Here is a 14055-nt window from a genome sequence, read left to right as displayed (position 1 = left end):
ATTTACTGGGGTATTTACTGGGGTAGTTACTATGGTACTTCTGGTGGTACTTTGGCTGGTACTTATACTGATACTGTATAACTAATAGTGGTACTTTGTGGTACTTACAGTGGTACTTATAGCAGTACAAGAAGTGATACTTGCACTAAAAACTACTGGTACTAGTACTGTACTTATTGCAGTATGTCATTAAGTAAATAGTATTAAAGAATATGTTGTAATGAGGCAGATGAATCTTTATTTAATTATAAGTTCATAGCACTAGCAATTACTGGTACTATCTATAGTACTTACTGTAGTATATACTGGTAATTACTGGTACTTTCCATAGTACTTACTGCTGGTAATTACTGTAGTAGTTACCAGTGAGACTGGACTAATCTTGCTGTTTTTGAGACCAAAAATAATATAAAAGTGTAAAAGTCAACAACATGTTTGCACCCAGAAGCATAATTAACACCTACAAATGTAATAGCTATTATGTTTTTTTTTTTTTTCCTGAAATATGGTTATTTCTTTTGTGGTGGAGATTTGTGATTAAGTTTGTTGGAAATGATTCCGTTTGTAGAGATTATTTTGTTTGTGGGGCTTACAGAGTGTGACGTCGCCCATGACGTTCGGCTCCGGTCAGATGAAGCTCATTGAGGCTGACGGCTACAGGGGCCAATTTACATATGTGGAATTCAGACGACAGTATCATAGCAACCAAAGAGCCAATCGAGAGCGAGGCTGTTGAAGGTAACGGGAGCTAGGGTAACAGGTTAGCTCTGTCCAGTCTATGGTTTAGAGCACATATTGAACCATCACACTGCAAAATTTAAACATATGAAAGCTTGAAATGACCTAATTTGGACCAATCATAGTTTCAAATGTATCTGTCTTAAAACCACATAGTAAAATAGAGTGAGATTTCATAAGCATTTAACAATATAGCACAAAATGAACTGGTCTCTGTTCTCTGTTCTCTGTTCTCTGGTCTCTGGTCTCTGTTCTCTGGTCTCTGGTCTCTGGTCTCTGGTCTCTGGTCTCTGGTCTCTGGTCTCTGGTCTCTGGTCTCTTCTCTGGTCTCTTCTCTGGTCTCTGGTCTCTGGTCTCTTGTCTGGTCTCTGGTCTCTCTGGTCTCTTGTCTGGTCTCTGGTCTCTATGGTCTCTGGTCTAATCTGGTCTCTGGTCTGGTCTCTGATCTCTGGTCTGGTCTCTGGTCTTTGGTCTGGTCTGGTCTGGTCTCTGGTCTGGTCTCTGGTCTGGTCTCTGGTCTCTGGTCTCTGGTCTCTGGTCTCTGGTCTCTGGTCTCTGGTCTCTGGTCTCTGGTCTGGTCTCTGGTCTCTGGTCTCTGGTCTCTGGTCTCTGGTCTGGTCTCTCGTCTCTCGTCTCTCGTCTCTCGTCTCTGGTCTCTCGTCTCTGGTCTCTGGTCTCTGGTCTGGTCTCTGGTCTCTGGTCTGGTCTCTCTGGTCTCTGGTCTCTGGTCTGGTCTCTCTGGTCTCTGGTCTCTGGTCTGGTCTCTCTGGTCTCTGGTCTCTGGTCTCTGGTCTCTGGTCTCTGGTCTCTCTGGTCTGGTCTCTCTGGTCTCTCTGGTCTCTGGTCTCTGGTCTCTGGTCTCTGGTCTCTGGTCTCTCTGGTCTCTGGTCTCTGGTCTGGTCTCTGGTCTCTGGTCTGTGCTGTACCATCTTTGTCCACATGAGTGCAGTATAAAGACATAAAATATTTTAACAGGTTTAAAAAAATGTAAAACACAAAACAAATGTCCAAATGAAATACCAACTCTACAACTTGTAAATAACACAAATGGACTAAGACTTGAGACTCGACTTGGACTTGAAATGACTTGGGACTGGACTTGAGTCTGGTGACTTGAGATGACTTGATGCTTAAATTTATTTTTTTTTTTAAATCATGTTTTTAGAAGCCACTTTTCTTAATAAAGTTGAAACTTTCAGTGCTTAATTTTAAAGGACCAAACTGGAACATGTCCCTCCCCCATTGTCTATTTGTACTGAAACACTGTGACATCACACTGTCAAATGTCCTACAATAATGTCGCTCACAATAAATTGGATTAGAAGCCCCCTTGTTTAAGGTCATTGCTTTGTTGCAGCAACAGCTAAAAAAAAAAAAAAAGAAAAGCTTCATAGACCATGATCCTCTGTTCTAGGGCAGACCTACCTGACAGAATAACTGTTATTAAGCACTTATAATTCTGTGGATTATGACAGTGATGATTCACACTGAGGTCAAGGTCAGGAAAAAGCAAAGTCCTGCTGCTCTACAAAATATCACTGTGAATATTATATCTGTGTAATCCCTCAGTCGCCCCGTATAATAAATCTCACAGTCTAATAAATATTATACTGTGAGATTTGGACATTGTTACATCCCTGTTTGTTACCAAGATTTTTTAGGTAGTAAATTTTAGTTTAAAGGTATGTAAATAGCAAAAATATGAGGTGTATTTCATACTTAGTTTCAAAGGCTTCAAATGTCTTGAAGCTCAAAGCTCAGAGGACTTGGACTTGTGTGTCACTGACTCAGGACTCGACTTGGATTTGTCTCTTTGACTTGGGACTTGACTCTGAGGCCAAAGACTTTGAGACTTATTTGAGACCCGTAAAGTAACAACTTGGTCCCACCTCTGACCTATTATGTGTATGACCTTTATGAAAGTGACATCACTGTGACATCACTGTGATGTAACTGACATTACAATGACATCACCATGAAATCACAATGTCATCACTGTGACATCACAATAACTCACTGTGACATCACAATGTCATCACTGTAATATCACAATGACATCACCATGAAATCACAATGCCATCACTGTGACATCACTATGTCATCACTGTGACATCACAATATCATCACTGTGACATCACAATAACTCACTGTGTGCAGTTATAAACCGGAGTTACATTATGTCTAAATGCCTCATTCCTGTTCACAGATGGATTGTCTTTTTGTTTTTAACAAAAAAAAAAAAAGCCTCTTTAACTCAAAATATTTCTTTTCTTTGGCTGAGCTCTGTACTTGACTTTCTTCAGAGGAGTGGGCAGTGGCTTTGAGATGGAGATGCACTGGGGAGATGCTCGAGGACGGTGCTGGTGAATTTGGTTCAGTGGTTGTTTCGTTTCTCTACACTGAATGATTTCTTTGTGGATCGGGGGTTTGTCCTTTGGGTGAACCAGTTTTTGTTTTTTGTGTTTGTAGGTTTGAAATGTCTGAAAATCCTTTGAAGCTTTTCAGACACACCAGAGGATCAGAAGATTTTAAACAGACAGCTGCAGTTCATCACTAATATTTGTCCTTTACAAACATCACTGGTCTGAAGACGCATCCAGAGGGAAGAACTCTAGAGTGTTTTTGTACAGATAAATGTACTTTGTGTGACAGTGGAGCGAGTCTGACACAGTAGAACTGCAGAGTCTCCAGGCTCATGTTCTGTCACTGAGCTGGAGCATTAATGGAGAACATTAATACTGAACTTGTTCTTCAGTGACTCTTTGAGCAACATGGAGCATCCAGATCCACATGTTCTCCAGATCCACATGTTCTCCAGATCCACTCCGGGAGTATCCCAGCATGCAATCTGGCACAGTGGCATCACTACTATGAGAGTATGAGACAGGACATGAGACAGGACAGGGGACGTGAGACTGAGCTGCACAGTCACAGAGACTGAACATGTGTCCAACAGCAGCAGCACAGACACACTCCTCATGGTTGGACTCATGCTATCACCTCCTCCTGCTGTCTCCTCCTCCTGCTGTCTCCTCCTCCTGCTGTCTCCTCCTCCTCCTGTCTCCTCCTGCTGTCTCCTCCTGCTGTCTCCTCCTGCTGTCTCCTCCTCCTGCTGTCTCCTCCTGCTGTCTCCTCCTGCTGTCTCCTCCTCCTGCTGTCACCTCCTCCTGCTGTCACCTCCTGCTGTCTCCTCCTCCTGCTGTCTCCTCCTCCTGCCATTACCTCCTCATGCCGTCACCTTCTCCTGCCGTCACCTCCTCCTGCTGTCTCCTCCTGCTGTCTCCTCCTCCTGCTGTCTCCTCCTCCTGCTGCTGTCTCCTACTCCTGCTGCTGTCTCCTCCTCCTGCCGTTACCTCCTCATGCTGTCACCTCCTCCTGCTGTCTACTCCTCCTGCTGTCTCCTCCTCCTGCTGTCTCCTCCTCCTGCTGTTTACTCCTCATACTGTCACCTCCTCCTGCTGTCTCCTCCTCCTGCCGTTACCTCCTCATGCCGTCTCCTCCTCCTGCTGTCTCCTCCTGCTGTCTCCTCCTCATGCTGTCTCCTCCTCCTGCTGTCTCCTCCTGCTGTCACCTCCTCCTGCTGTCTCCTCGTCTTGCTGTCTCCTCCTCCTGCTGTCACCTCCTCCTGCTGTCTCCTCCTGCTGTCTCCTCCTCCTGCTGTCTCCTCCTGCTGTCTCCTCCTCCTGCTGTCTCCTCCTCCTGTCTCCTCCTGCTGCTTTTCATCACTGACACATTTTGCTCCTTATAAAAGACTGTGGAAAGTCTGTGGAGGTTCAATATGTTTATCATCAGACTCAAAGAATAAATACATTTAATTAATAAAAAACCTTCTGACCTTGTGATTGGTTGTGCAGTTCTTTGTACTTGTGTCTACTGCCATTATGTCGTTGAGCCAGACACTTCTCCTTGTCTTTGTAAATGTGTGTTGCCATGTTACTTTCATCCATGAGTAAATTTTACAAAAAAGGAAAAGAGAAAAAAATGTGTTTGAAAATACAGTAACACTGTTATTGTTAAAATAGTTCATTCTAAATATGAAGTATGTTAAAGGTGAAGTTAAAGGCATGTGAGTTTCTGCTGAAGCACCAGCCTCTTGGTAAAATGGTAAAACACAGACCACATAATATAAACAAGAGTCAAGGACACACAGTAGTAGTTTGTACATCATTTAGCCAAAGACGCACAAACTGCCTGTTATAGTTTTAAAGTGAACTGTTTCAGGTGATCTGCCTTTGGGTAGAATGTTCTGCTGTGTGCAGTGTTTTTAATGCAGGAGGAAGAAGTTCAAAAATGTCACTGGCGGGACGATCACTCGGGTCATTAATGATAATGCCCAAGAAACAAGTCTCTGCTTGTAAATGTCCCGCAGCCCGAGCCCTCTGTGGAGAACTCTCTGCTCTTTGGTTGTGGCATTTCCAAATCACACTGACTGTACCTGAGGACGCTTTTGTTTGTTTGGGGTAAAATCTTTCAGTTTCCATAGGGTGAAAAGCTGCTGTGGTTTTTGAGCCTCTGCCCTTGTACAGGACTGTGAGCTCAGGACAGTAGAGTTACAGCTCACCTCTGCACCATTGATAGAATTTTTTATTTTTTTCCCCAAAATCAATGACCAGCTCATACGTTTTGGAGGTGTTCAGTTTCAAACTGTGCTGCTCACGCCAACAAACTATTTCTTCCACCTCTGCCCTATAATGTGAGTGATCATTTGCTTTAATAGGATCAATTACAGCTGTATCGTCTGTACTTTAGGATCAGACTGTTCGGATCAGTGAACAAAGTACACAGCAGTGGACTTAAGATACACCCCTGTGGAGCGCCAGTGTTCACAGTGAGTTCAACAGAGATATGGACATTGATTTGAACCTTTAAGTGCTGCAAAGACTTTAACACTCTTGCACAGATCAAGAGTTTGCAGTTTTTGTATGAGTTTTGCAGGTACGAGACAATTTAAAGCTGCACTATGGTCCAGAAAAAGGGTTCTGCTGTGGGATTTGCCCTTGTCCAGATGTTCATACACAGAGTTCAGAGAAAGAGTGATGGCGTTCTCCACTCTTCTGTTTTGTCTCTATGTGAAGTGGATCTACTCTTCATCTCTGCTCAGAGCACATGTGCTCTCCTCATCTGGGACTGAGGGGAAATGTCCCAATAGTTTTGTTTAATGACACTGTAGAACAAAGCAAAGAAATGACCTCTCCAAGCAAACTCTCCAACAGAACAGTTACAGAGCACAACTTTAATCTCAACAAAACATTGCGTCTATGTTTTATTTATTAACTGTATGTCGTAACGGGTGTGTGTAGCGGACCAAGGGATGCAGACTCGGGGAATATTTACAGTATTTATTGTAAAAATGGAACAAAGTACGAACGGCAGGTGATCCGGAGGTGAGCAGGTGAGCAGGAACACGGGAACACAGGACACAGGAACGGACAACATGAAGGGCCCACAGGACGACAGGCACGACAGGATCACAGGAAGGACGACAAACGCAGCACAAACAGGGTGAGTCCAAACAGACAATCTCCCACTGAGTGTCTTCCCCCATCTCCTCTTATCCATGGCAGGTGTGGTGATTAGCCAGATGGAGAGCAGGTGCGCGCGGGAGGAGCCGAGAGCTCCGCCCAGCTCCAGGTACAGGCAGGTGAGGGAGGGGGAAGAGCACACAGGGAGGAAAACCAGGAGCGGACAGTGCGGATCATGACACTATATTATTTTTTAACTGGTTTTATTTTATTTTATGTTTTTTTCATGACACTCAAATTGCGTAATACTATTTATGAGATGGCTATCGCTGAGGCTTATAGACCTGTAGCATTTCTCTAGAGTTTAAGTCAGAGTCATTTTGCTGCCGGTCTCATTGCAGAGGCAGTGCTGTCAGACGTCACTGTCGTACGTCATATTCTGTGCATGTTCTTATCCTTTAGATTTCATAATTCATCCTCGGTTATGCAATTCATTCATAATCAACTTTAATCTTATTTTGGCACAAATGTTATGAAAATTTAACATGCAATATGTCAACATTTTGTTACAATGTCACAAAAGCAGCTTAAGTGCAGGCTCTGCTCTGTTTGTATTAAAGTGCAGCTGTTACACAGAATAAACTCAGAGCTTTGATCCATGTCATAGTTGTTTCCCGTCATCATTTACTCACTCAAAGTTGTATTTGGAGTGATTCATACATGTTTGAGCAATCTTCAGTTGCTTATTTTCAAGACGCTGTTTTGCTCATCACCTCCCGTATTCACCTCCTCCAGAACACGCCCACTGCTCTCTACTAACTTCATTTTCCAATTTTATTTTCTTAATCAGTGATTAAGTATTCGGCAGCGTTACATAGTAATTTTGGAAAAAACTCTAAGCTAACCACAGGAGGTGTTGTGATGAGTACACAGATGAATACTGCGATTTAAAATGTGCAAATTATAGCATAATGATCCACCAGATTATTACTGTACGAGTTTTACAGAGAAAAGATGCACAATGAACAACCACAGTTTATGTAGAACAAGGGAGAGGTATTTTTCAGACATTACTAGAAGTTGCAGTAACAACTCTCATGTCCTGTTTGCAACAGTAAACAGATGAACAAACCCTTCAGCTCCGCTGCTGTTAGGAGAAATTTCCATTTTAATTTGAGTTTGCAGTATCTTTAATGACAAGATAAAAAACATCATCAATTCCACAACACAATGTCTTGATGCCACAATAATGAACAATTACCAACCAGTCTCAAATCTGTCATTTTTAGGCAAAGTCCTTTAAAAAGTTGTTTTCCAACAGCTTATTCACTTTCTCCTTTCTTCTTTGATGTTTTCCAGTCAGGTTTTAGACCCACCACAGCTCTGAGACTGAGGCTCTTATCAAGGAGACAAATGATGTTTTTGACACTGTGGATCCTTTTACAGAGACTAGAGAACTGGGAGGGCATCTCTGATACTGCTTTAAACTGCTTCAAGTACTATCTTCAACCAAATTATTGAAATTGGAAAATGTGTTTCAGATAAAATGTCCTTGACCTGTGGGATGCCCCAGGGGTCAATCCTGGGGCTTCTGTTGTTTAATCTCTACATCCTTCTGTTAGGCCAGTTAATGTGCAGCAATAATGTGTCCTACCACCACTCTGCAGATGACAGATCAGTGTGTGGATACAAAACAACTTCCTCTGGCTAAACTCAGACAAGAGTGAAGTCATCACCTTTGGTTCACAGAAACACAGAGAAAGTTTCAGCAGTCACCTGGAGTCTCGCTAAAACCTTCAAATCAGGCTGGAAATCTAGAGGTAATAATGCACTCAGATTTGAACTTTAACAGCCACATTAAATCAAAAACATTTACAGCTTTTACCATCTAAAAACATTGCAAAAATCAAAAGTCTTCTGTAAATTCTGTAAAGTACTTTAAATTACTTATTTTTAAAGCACAGTGTACAAACTGTGCTTTAAAAATAAACTACGACACAAACACAATAGGTCTTTTTAAATGAAACAGAATTAAATGATTTGGCTGTTTATACAAATATAAGAGATTTACAAAAGAACATGAAAAATCTAAACTTGTGACTCGGTGGTATAGCTGCAGCACATATGCCAGGCAAATACTGAATCTTAACTTGGCTTTATGGGTTTGTACGGCTCTCTTTACCCATTTCCCTTAGTCTGAAAATGGTTAAAATAAATAAATTTAAAATAAAAATAATTAATAATAAAAATTAAAAAATAAATGTCCAAAAATATACAAAAAAACAAGTAAATGTTGTAAATTGATAAACTGTAAATTGGTTAAAGAATTAATTGAAAATAGACTTTATGAGAACCTTATGAGACTGAGTAATATTAAGATAATTTGTACTTTTTTCCCTCCAATTCATAATTTTAATTTCACAATTTAACTCCCTCTCAGAAATGATTATCCCTTTATTCATTCATCTGAAAACTGTAAATATATCTTACCAAGAGTGAAACAAGAGCATGTTTTCAAGTCATTTCCAGCTTCATTTCTGTCTGCAGCGAGAAACAGGACATTTTTACGAGACGGTGCAAATTCAACAACATTTCGAGAACATTTGGAGACAAGAAAGTTGCATTGTGAACTCAGAATCATAAATCACAGGACATGACTAGCGTGAAGCCCTACGCCGCCATACCACATGTACACAGTATGATACATAGTCCGTGTTAAGCCGACGCCGTCTCTCTGCCAGATTGATCTTGCTTTTCTGGACCAAAGCTGTCGAGATAATCCACATCACAACTCTTCTTTCTCTGCCACGACGCACTTGACGGCTGCGGACTCATGAACCAGAAGGAAGAGCAAAGGACATAGCCACAAAAACAAGAATTTCAATTTACTTTTTTTTTTTCTTTTCTCTTCACTAATTTGTAAATAACAGATTTCTGAGATCATGAGTTTAAAACAGCCGTGCATTTTTCTCAGAGGAGCGACTAAGAGACATGTAAGTTACAACTGTTCCAGCTTGAATTTTTATTTATTAAACTGTAAATGATGAATGAAATATGAAAATTTTAATCTGTGAAACTGTTTTTTCTGTTTTTCTTTGCAGAGAAGACTTACAAATGATGAAATTGATGGTAAATACAGTTATGAATTTTATATTGTCTTTATAATAGTTGGTTTTAGATCGTGGTCATTTTAGTTGTGATTATTTTGTACTTTATTTATTCAACTATAAGACGGCATCTCTGAAAATAAAAAAAAATTAAAATATGGATAGAAAATCTGCTGATGCCATTACGTAATTTTAGGGCTTAAACTAAAAGAGCTCAAGTGACATTTTGCCCAGAGACAAAAGCCACAAGAATAAGCTCAATTTGAATCAACTTTTCGTTTTTGTTCTGAAATTATTTTTTTGCAAATATGGAAAATAAATAAATAAATAAAATGAAAAATAAAAAAATAAAAAAAATAGTAAAAACAATTATTATACAATTTTTTCTGCACTTTTTAGCTTTAACTTTTCAAATATTTCTAAATAAAACACATCAGCACAAACACTACTGAAAAAATTAAGACTTTTTTTGCTCATATTTGTCCATCTTTTAATTTAAATCCATGTCATTCTGAGTCTTATTTAGTCTCATAAGTTTTTGTACTTGTTTTGTTTTGTCTTTTTCAGAATTGCGAGAGGCGTTTGTGGAGTTTGACAAAGACAAAGACGGTTACATCAGCTGTAAAGACCTGGGGAACCTGATGCGGACGATGGGCTACATGCCCACGGAGATGGAGCTCATCGAACTGAGCCAAAACATCAACATGAACCGTAAGAAATGCAGCACTTTATTTAGATTATTATCAACTCATCTCATATAGACACTGTCACTTTGAACTTTCTTCATTCTGCTTCACCAAACTCATGATCCAGTCGTTTCAGGATCGTTTATTTCCAACTTTTGAATCTGTCGTCATTCAGATCTAATCCAAAGTTTCAAATATAAAGTAAAAAGAAAGAAAAAATGTCTTAATCCTCCCGTATTTTGATCAATGCAATTTAAAGTGCTGTAGCTTTTAAGAGTAGAAACCATTTGTTCAGTGAAAAACAAGTCTGTGAGGAAAATAATGATGCACTTTATTGATTTATATTATTTATTGATCACAAACGCAGGAAGAGGAGAGAAGAGCTGATGAACTAGGATCAGAATCTCTGTCACAAAACTATTCTGTCTCTCCATGAAAGTTGGTGCAAAATTAGGTTGTTTAGTAATACAAGCAAAAGATAAGGGAAAAACAAAACAAAAAACAAGTAAAGTCAGCTTAAATGTTAAAGTGAATGGAAAAAAAACGATTGATACTCGTTTATGATAAAAATGTTGGTACTGTGGCTTTAATTGTATTTCATAATTAGTGATGGGACTTTTGTCTTTTGTCCTTTGTCCTTTACGTGACCTGAATGTTTTGGATGTGTTTCACTTTAAAGAGCCATTCAAAGGACTGGCTCTTTTACTATTTATTTATTTATTTATTTATTTATTTATTTATGTGACAGAAGCCGATGTGAAAACTCATTTTAACAACAAACTGATCAGATCTGTTTAAAATGTTTCAGACTGAGAGTGAGACTGTGTTTGCTCTTTGAAATTATGCACAATCACTACAGTAATAAGAATAAGAATAATAACATTTAAAAATTAGACCGCTCACGTTAAGGAAACACTGAAAAGAGCAGACGTGTTCACAAATGTCTCATCACTTGACTGAGGCTGTTAGATGGTTTTATTCTAAAATGATGGCTCCGTATTTAAAGATGAACTGTGTAACATTTGTGGAGGAGAGTCTGCCACTTGTTTTTCTCGGTGGAATGTTCTTACATTGGCTGGAAAAGTCAGTGGTGGATAAAAGTACTCAGTTTTGTTACTTAAGTAAAAGTACAGACACTGGAGTAAAAAATATACTCAACTAAAAGTATCATGTGAAAAAATCTACTGCACCTGTATAAAAATGTACTTAAAGAGTAAAAAGTAAAAGTATTTTGCACAGATGTTGAGGTCTTATGAGGCTTCAAATGTCCTGATTTTGATCAATATTTGTGTTGAATTTTGTTCAGTAGAAACAAGTGCATCAATCATTTTTTCTACATATTTTGAATTTTATATTTTTGTTGCTCAAACTATGATCGTGTTAAAAACAAACCCTCCATAGTCCAAGTACAGATACTACAGATACTTTCTCTCAAATGTAGTGAAGTAAAAGTAAAAAGTATCCACTTTAATATTTACTTAAGTAAAGTGCAGATACCTAAAATGTGTACTTAAGTACAGTACTTTACTACTTTTACTTTGTTATGTTCCACCACTGCCCACAGTAAAGCAATGCCACACTGGGGAACATTGGTGAATCATTGGTTTTCTTTATTTACAACAGTACATTGTAGTGAAATTAGATCCATCAATACAACAAACCACAATCACAACAAACCACAAACACAACAAACCACAATCACAACAAACCACAAACACACACTCCTCTGCTGAACCCAAGCCTCACTAAATAAACCAGGATAGGGCATCTGATATAAAACCTTAATCACTGTAAATAAGATGTCAGTAACCGAGTGTATCACGTGTTATCTTCAGTGTATCGTGTGTGACCTCCAGTGTATGTTGTGTGACCTCCAGTGTATCGTGTGTGACCTCCAGTGTATGTTGTGTGACCTCCAGTGTATCGTGTGTGACCTCCAGTGTATGTTGTGTGACCATATACTACAACTACATTTCTCTCCAGTCCACGTCTAGACTCATTTGGCTCATGTCTGCTTCAAATCCGTATTAATTTTCTCCGGTTGCAGTGGGCGGGCGGGTGGATTTTGAAGACTTCGTGGAGTTAATGACACCAAAGCTCCTGGCTGAAACAGCAGGGATGATTGGCTTAAAGGAGCTCAAGGATGCATTTAAAGAGGTGAGTGGAGATTCTCTATAAAGATACACTCACACTCAGCACGCTTCACGCACAGAGAACACAGAGGGCGATAAACAACCAAATTAATCCCCAAAAAACACTCAGAACGCACATGTCCCAGGCTGCAGAAGGTCAAAGAACCAAGAAGGAGTGAATGGGAGCCACGAGGCGTTCAGGTGTGTCAAGTAGCCTAGTTAAGTATTTGATTTTCAGACATTATTTGCTCTCAGCAGCACAAAGAGGGTTTACATTTTACTTTCACTTTAACATAGTGGACCAAAACAAAACAGCATGTCCTAGTCCACAGTAAGAAATGGTAGTTTGTCGTCTTTGCTGATCTAAAAAGAGCGACTACACGTCCAAATACTGCACATGTTGATATTTTCCTGGTTGTTTTATCCTCTGAACAGTTGAATGACTCTCCTAATCAGCGCCTAATGTAAATCAGACTGTGCTGTTGTGCCACATGCAGTGAGTATCTGAGGAGGTATCAGCTTTTCCAGATGTGTCATTTGGATCTGGGAGATTTAAACCGCGACACCACAATCCGCAATCGTAGCTCCCGGGTTTGTGTTCGTTTTGAGAAATCGGTTTAAATTGGACAGGGCCAGTTATTCGTTTTTCCTGGCGTGCACTTAAACGTAGCAGACCTAACTGCCAATGAAACTGAGCCAATAAATCAGTGTCAGTGAAATCAGGCGGTGATCAGAGCAATGACGTCCTCGATACAAGAGTTTAAAGATTACTCAAACGTGCACATGTTCATTTGTTGTTTTTTTTGTTTTTTTTTTTATCTTTTTAGTTTGATATCGATGGAGACGGCTCGATTACTATCGATGAGCTGAAACATGCCATGATGAAACTTTTGGGTGAACACACCAACCGGAAAGAGATCGAGGCGGTGGTGAGAGAGGCGGACAACAACGGGGACGGGACAGTGGATTTTGAAGGTGAGATGTGACATTAAAGGGGACATGTTACTAAAAGAAACTTTTGTGTTTTTAATATTTTAGTGTTCTTCACATGGCAAATTTAGTTTTGAAAGGTTTTGGCTAATTCTGTTCGGGGATATGGTATTCTTTAGAACAAATAAAAATACTTGGATTTCAATTTTCTACTTAAAGGGGCTGTACACAATAAAATAAAAAATAATAATAATAATAATAAAAATCCCATCACAGCACAGATATATTGTAAAAGTTGCTCTTTGGGTTGAAATGAGGCCACTGCACGCTGTCCAGTGTTTTTAACCTCTGTGAACCAGTAAATAGTGCTGTTAGCATGCTAGTTGTTGCACAGTGATGACAAAACTCCGCTGTTGCCTCTGAAAGTTGTTAAACACACTTATAAACTCATCAGAGTGAATCTTTAGGATGTGGATGTTTTATCTGGTTCAGCGCCTTTAAGACACTGAAGTGAGGAAGTGTTTTAAAGTTACACATATTTACACCTTCAGTAGAAGTTTTGTATCTTTATTTGGCTTTGCTGCAAACCATTTATGTGTGTGTGTGTTAGCATGTGTGTGTGTGTTAGCATGTGTGTGTGTTTTATGTGTTATCACCTCACAGTCACCAGCTGAGGACTCAGACAGTTAATCCAGGTGTTGTCATTGAAAGTGAAACACATTTTACACTCACTGTTCATCAACATGATCTTTGACCAGGTCCTCCAGCCTGAACCACTTCTACACAATTACACTGTTTTGGGTTGGAAATGATGCAAATAGAAAAATGTGAAATGTCAGGATGGAGTATAATACGTCCCCTTTAAGACAAAGTATAATGAGACAAACAGCCCATGGTTCTTTGTTTTTGTCTTTGCAGAGTTTGTGCGGATGATGTCACAAAAATGAACCTGGATTAACATGAGCAGAATCTGTATCGACTGCACTCGGACTTAATATGA

The 14055-nt window shown here is 39.7% G+C and overlaps 1 protein-coding gene across 1 annotated transcript; it reads left to right on the top strand.

Annotated features, from left to right (window-relative positions):
- Window positions 1-9135: 9135 nt before the first annotated feature.
- On the top strand, window positions 9136-14055 carry cabp5b (calcium binding protein 5b). The gene is made up of 6 exons (XM_033970849.2): window positions 9136-9193; window positions 9302-9329; window positions 9875-10018; window positions 12041-12150; window positions 12953-13100; window positions 13974-14055. Exons 1-6 carry the CDS (start codon window positions 9143-9145, stop codon window positions 14000-14002), a joined length of 510 nt encoding a protein of 169 aa, XP_033826740.1. The 5' UTR covers window positions 9136-9142; the 3' UTR covers window positions 14003-14055.

This window comes from Periophthalmus magnuspinnatus, chromosome 8, assembly GCF_009829125.3.
Source record: "Periophthalmus magnuspinnatus isolate fPerMag1 chromosome 8, fPerMag1.2.pri, whole genome shotgun sequence".
NCBI lineage: Eukaryota > Metazoa > Chordata > Actinopteri > Gobiiformes > Gobiidae > Periophthalmus > Periophthalmus magnuspinnatus.
Note: the sequence above shows the minus strand (reverse complement) of the source record. Positions and strands in the feature narration are given on the sequence as shown.

Coding starts and splice junctions, on each gene's coding strand:
- cabp5b (XM_033970849.2), top strand. CDS start 9,143: ATGAGTTTAAAACAGCCGTGCATTTTTCTCAGAGGAGCGACTAAGAGA. Junction 9,330..9,874: donor TACAAATGATGAAATTGATG/GTAAATACAGTT, acceptor TGTCTTTTTCAG/AATTGCGAGAGGCGTTTGTG. Junction 13,101..13,973: donor CGGGACAGTGGATTTTGAAG/GTGAGATGTGAC, acceptor TTGTCTTTGCAG/AGTTTGTGCGGATGATGTCA.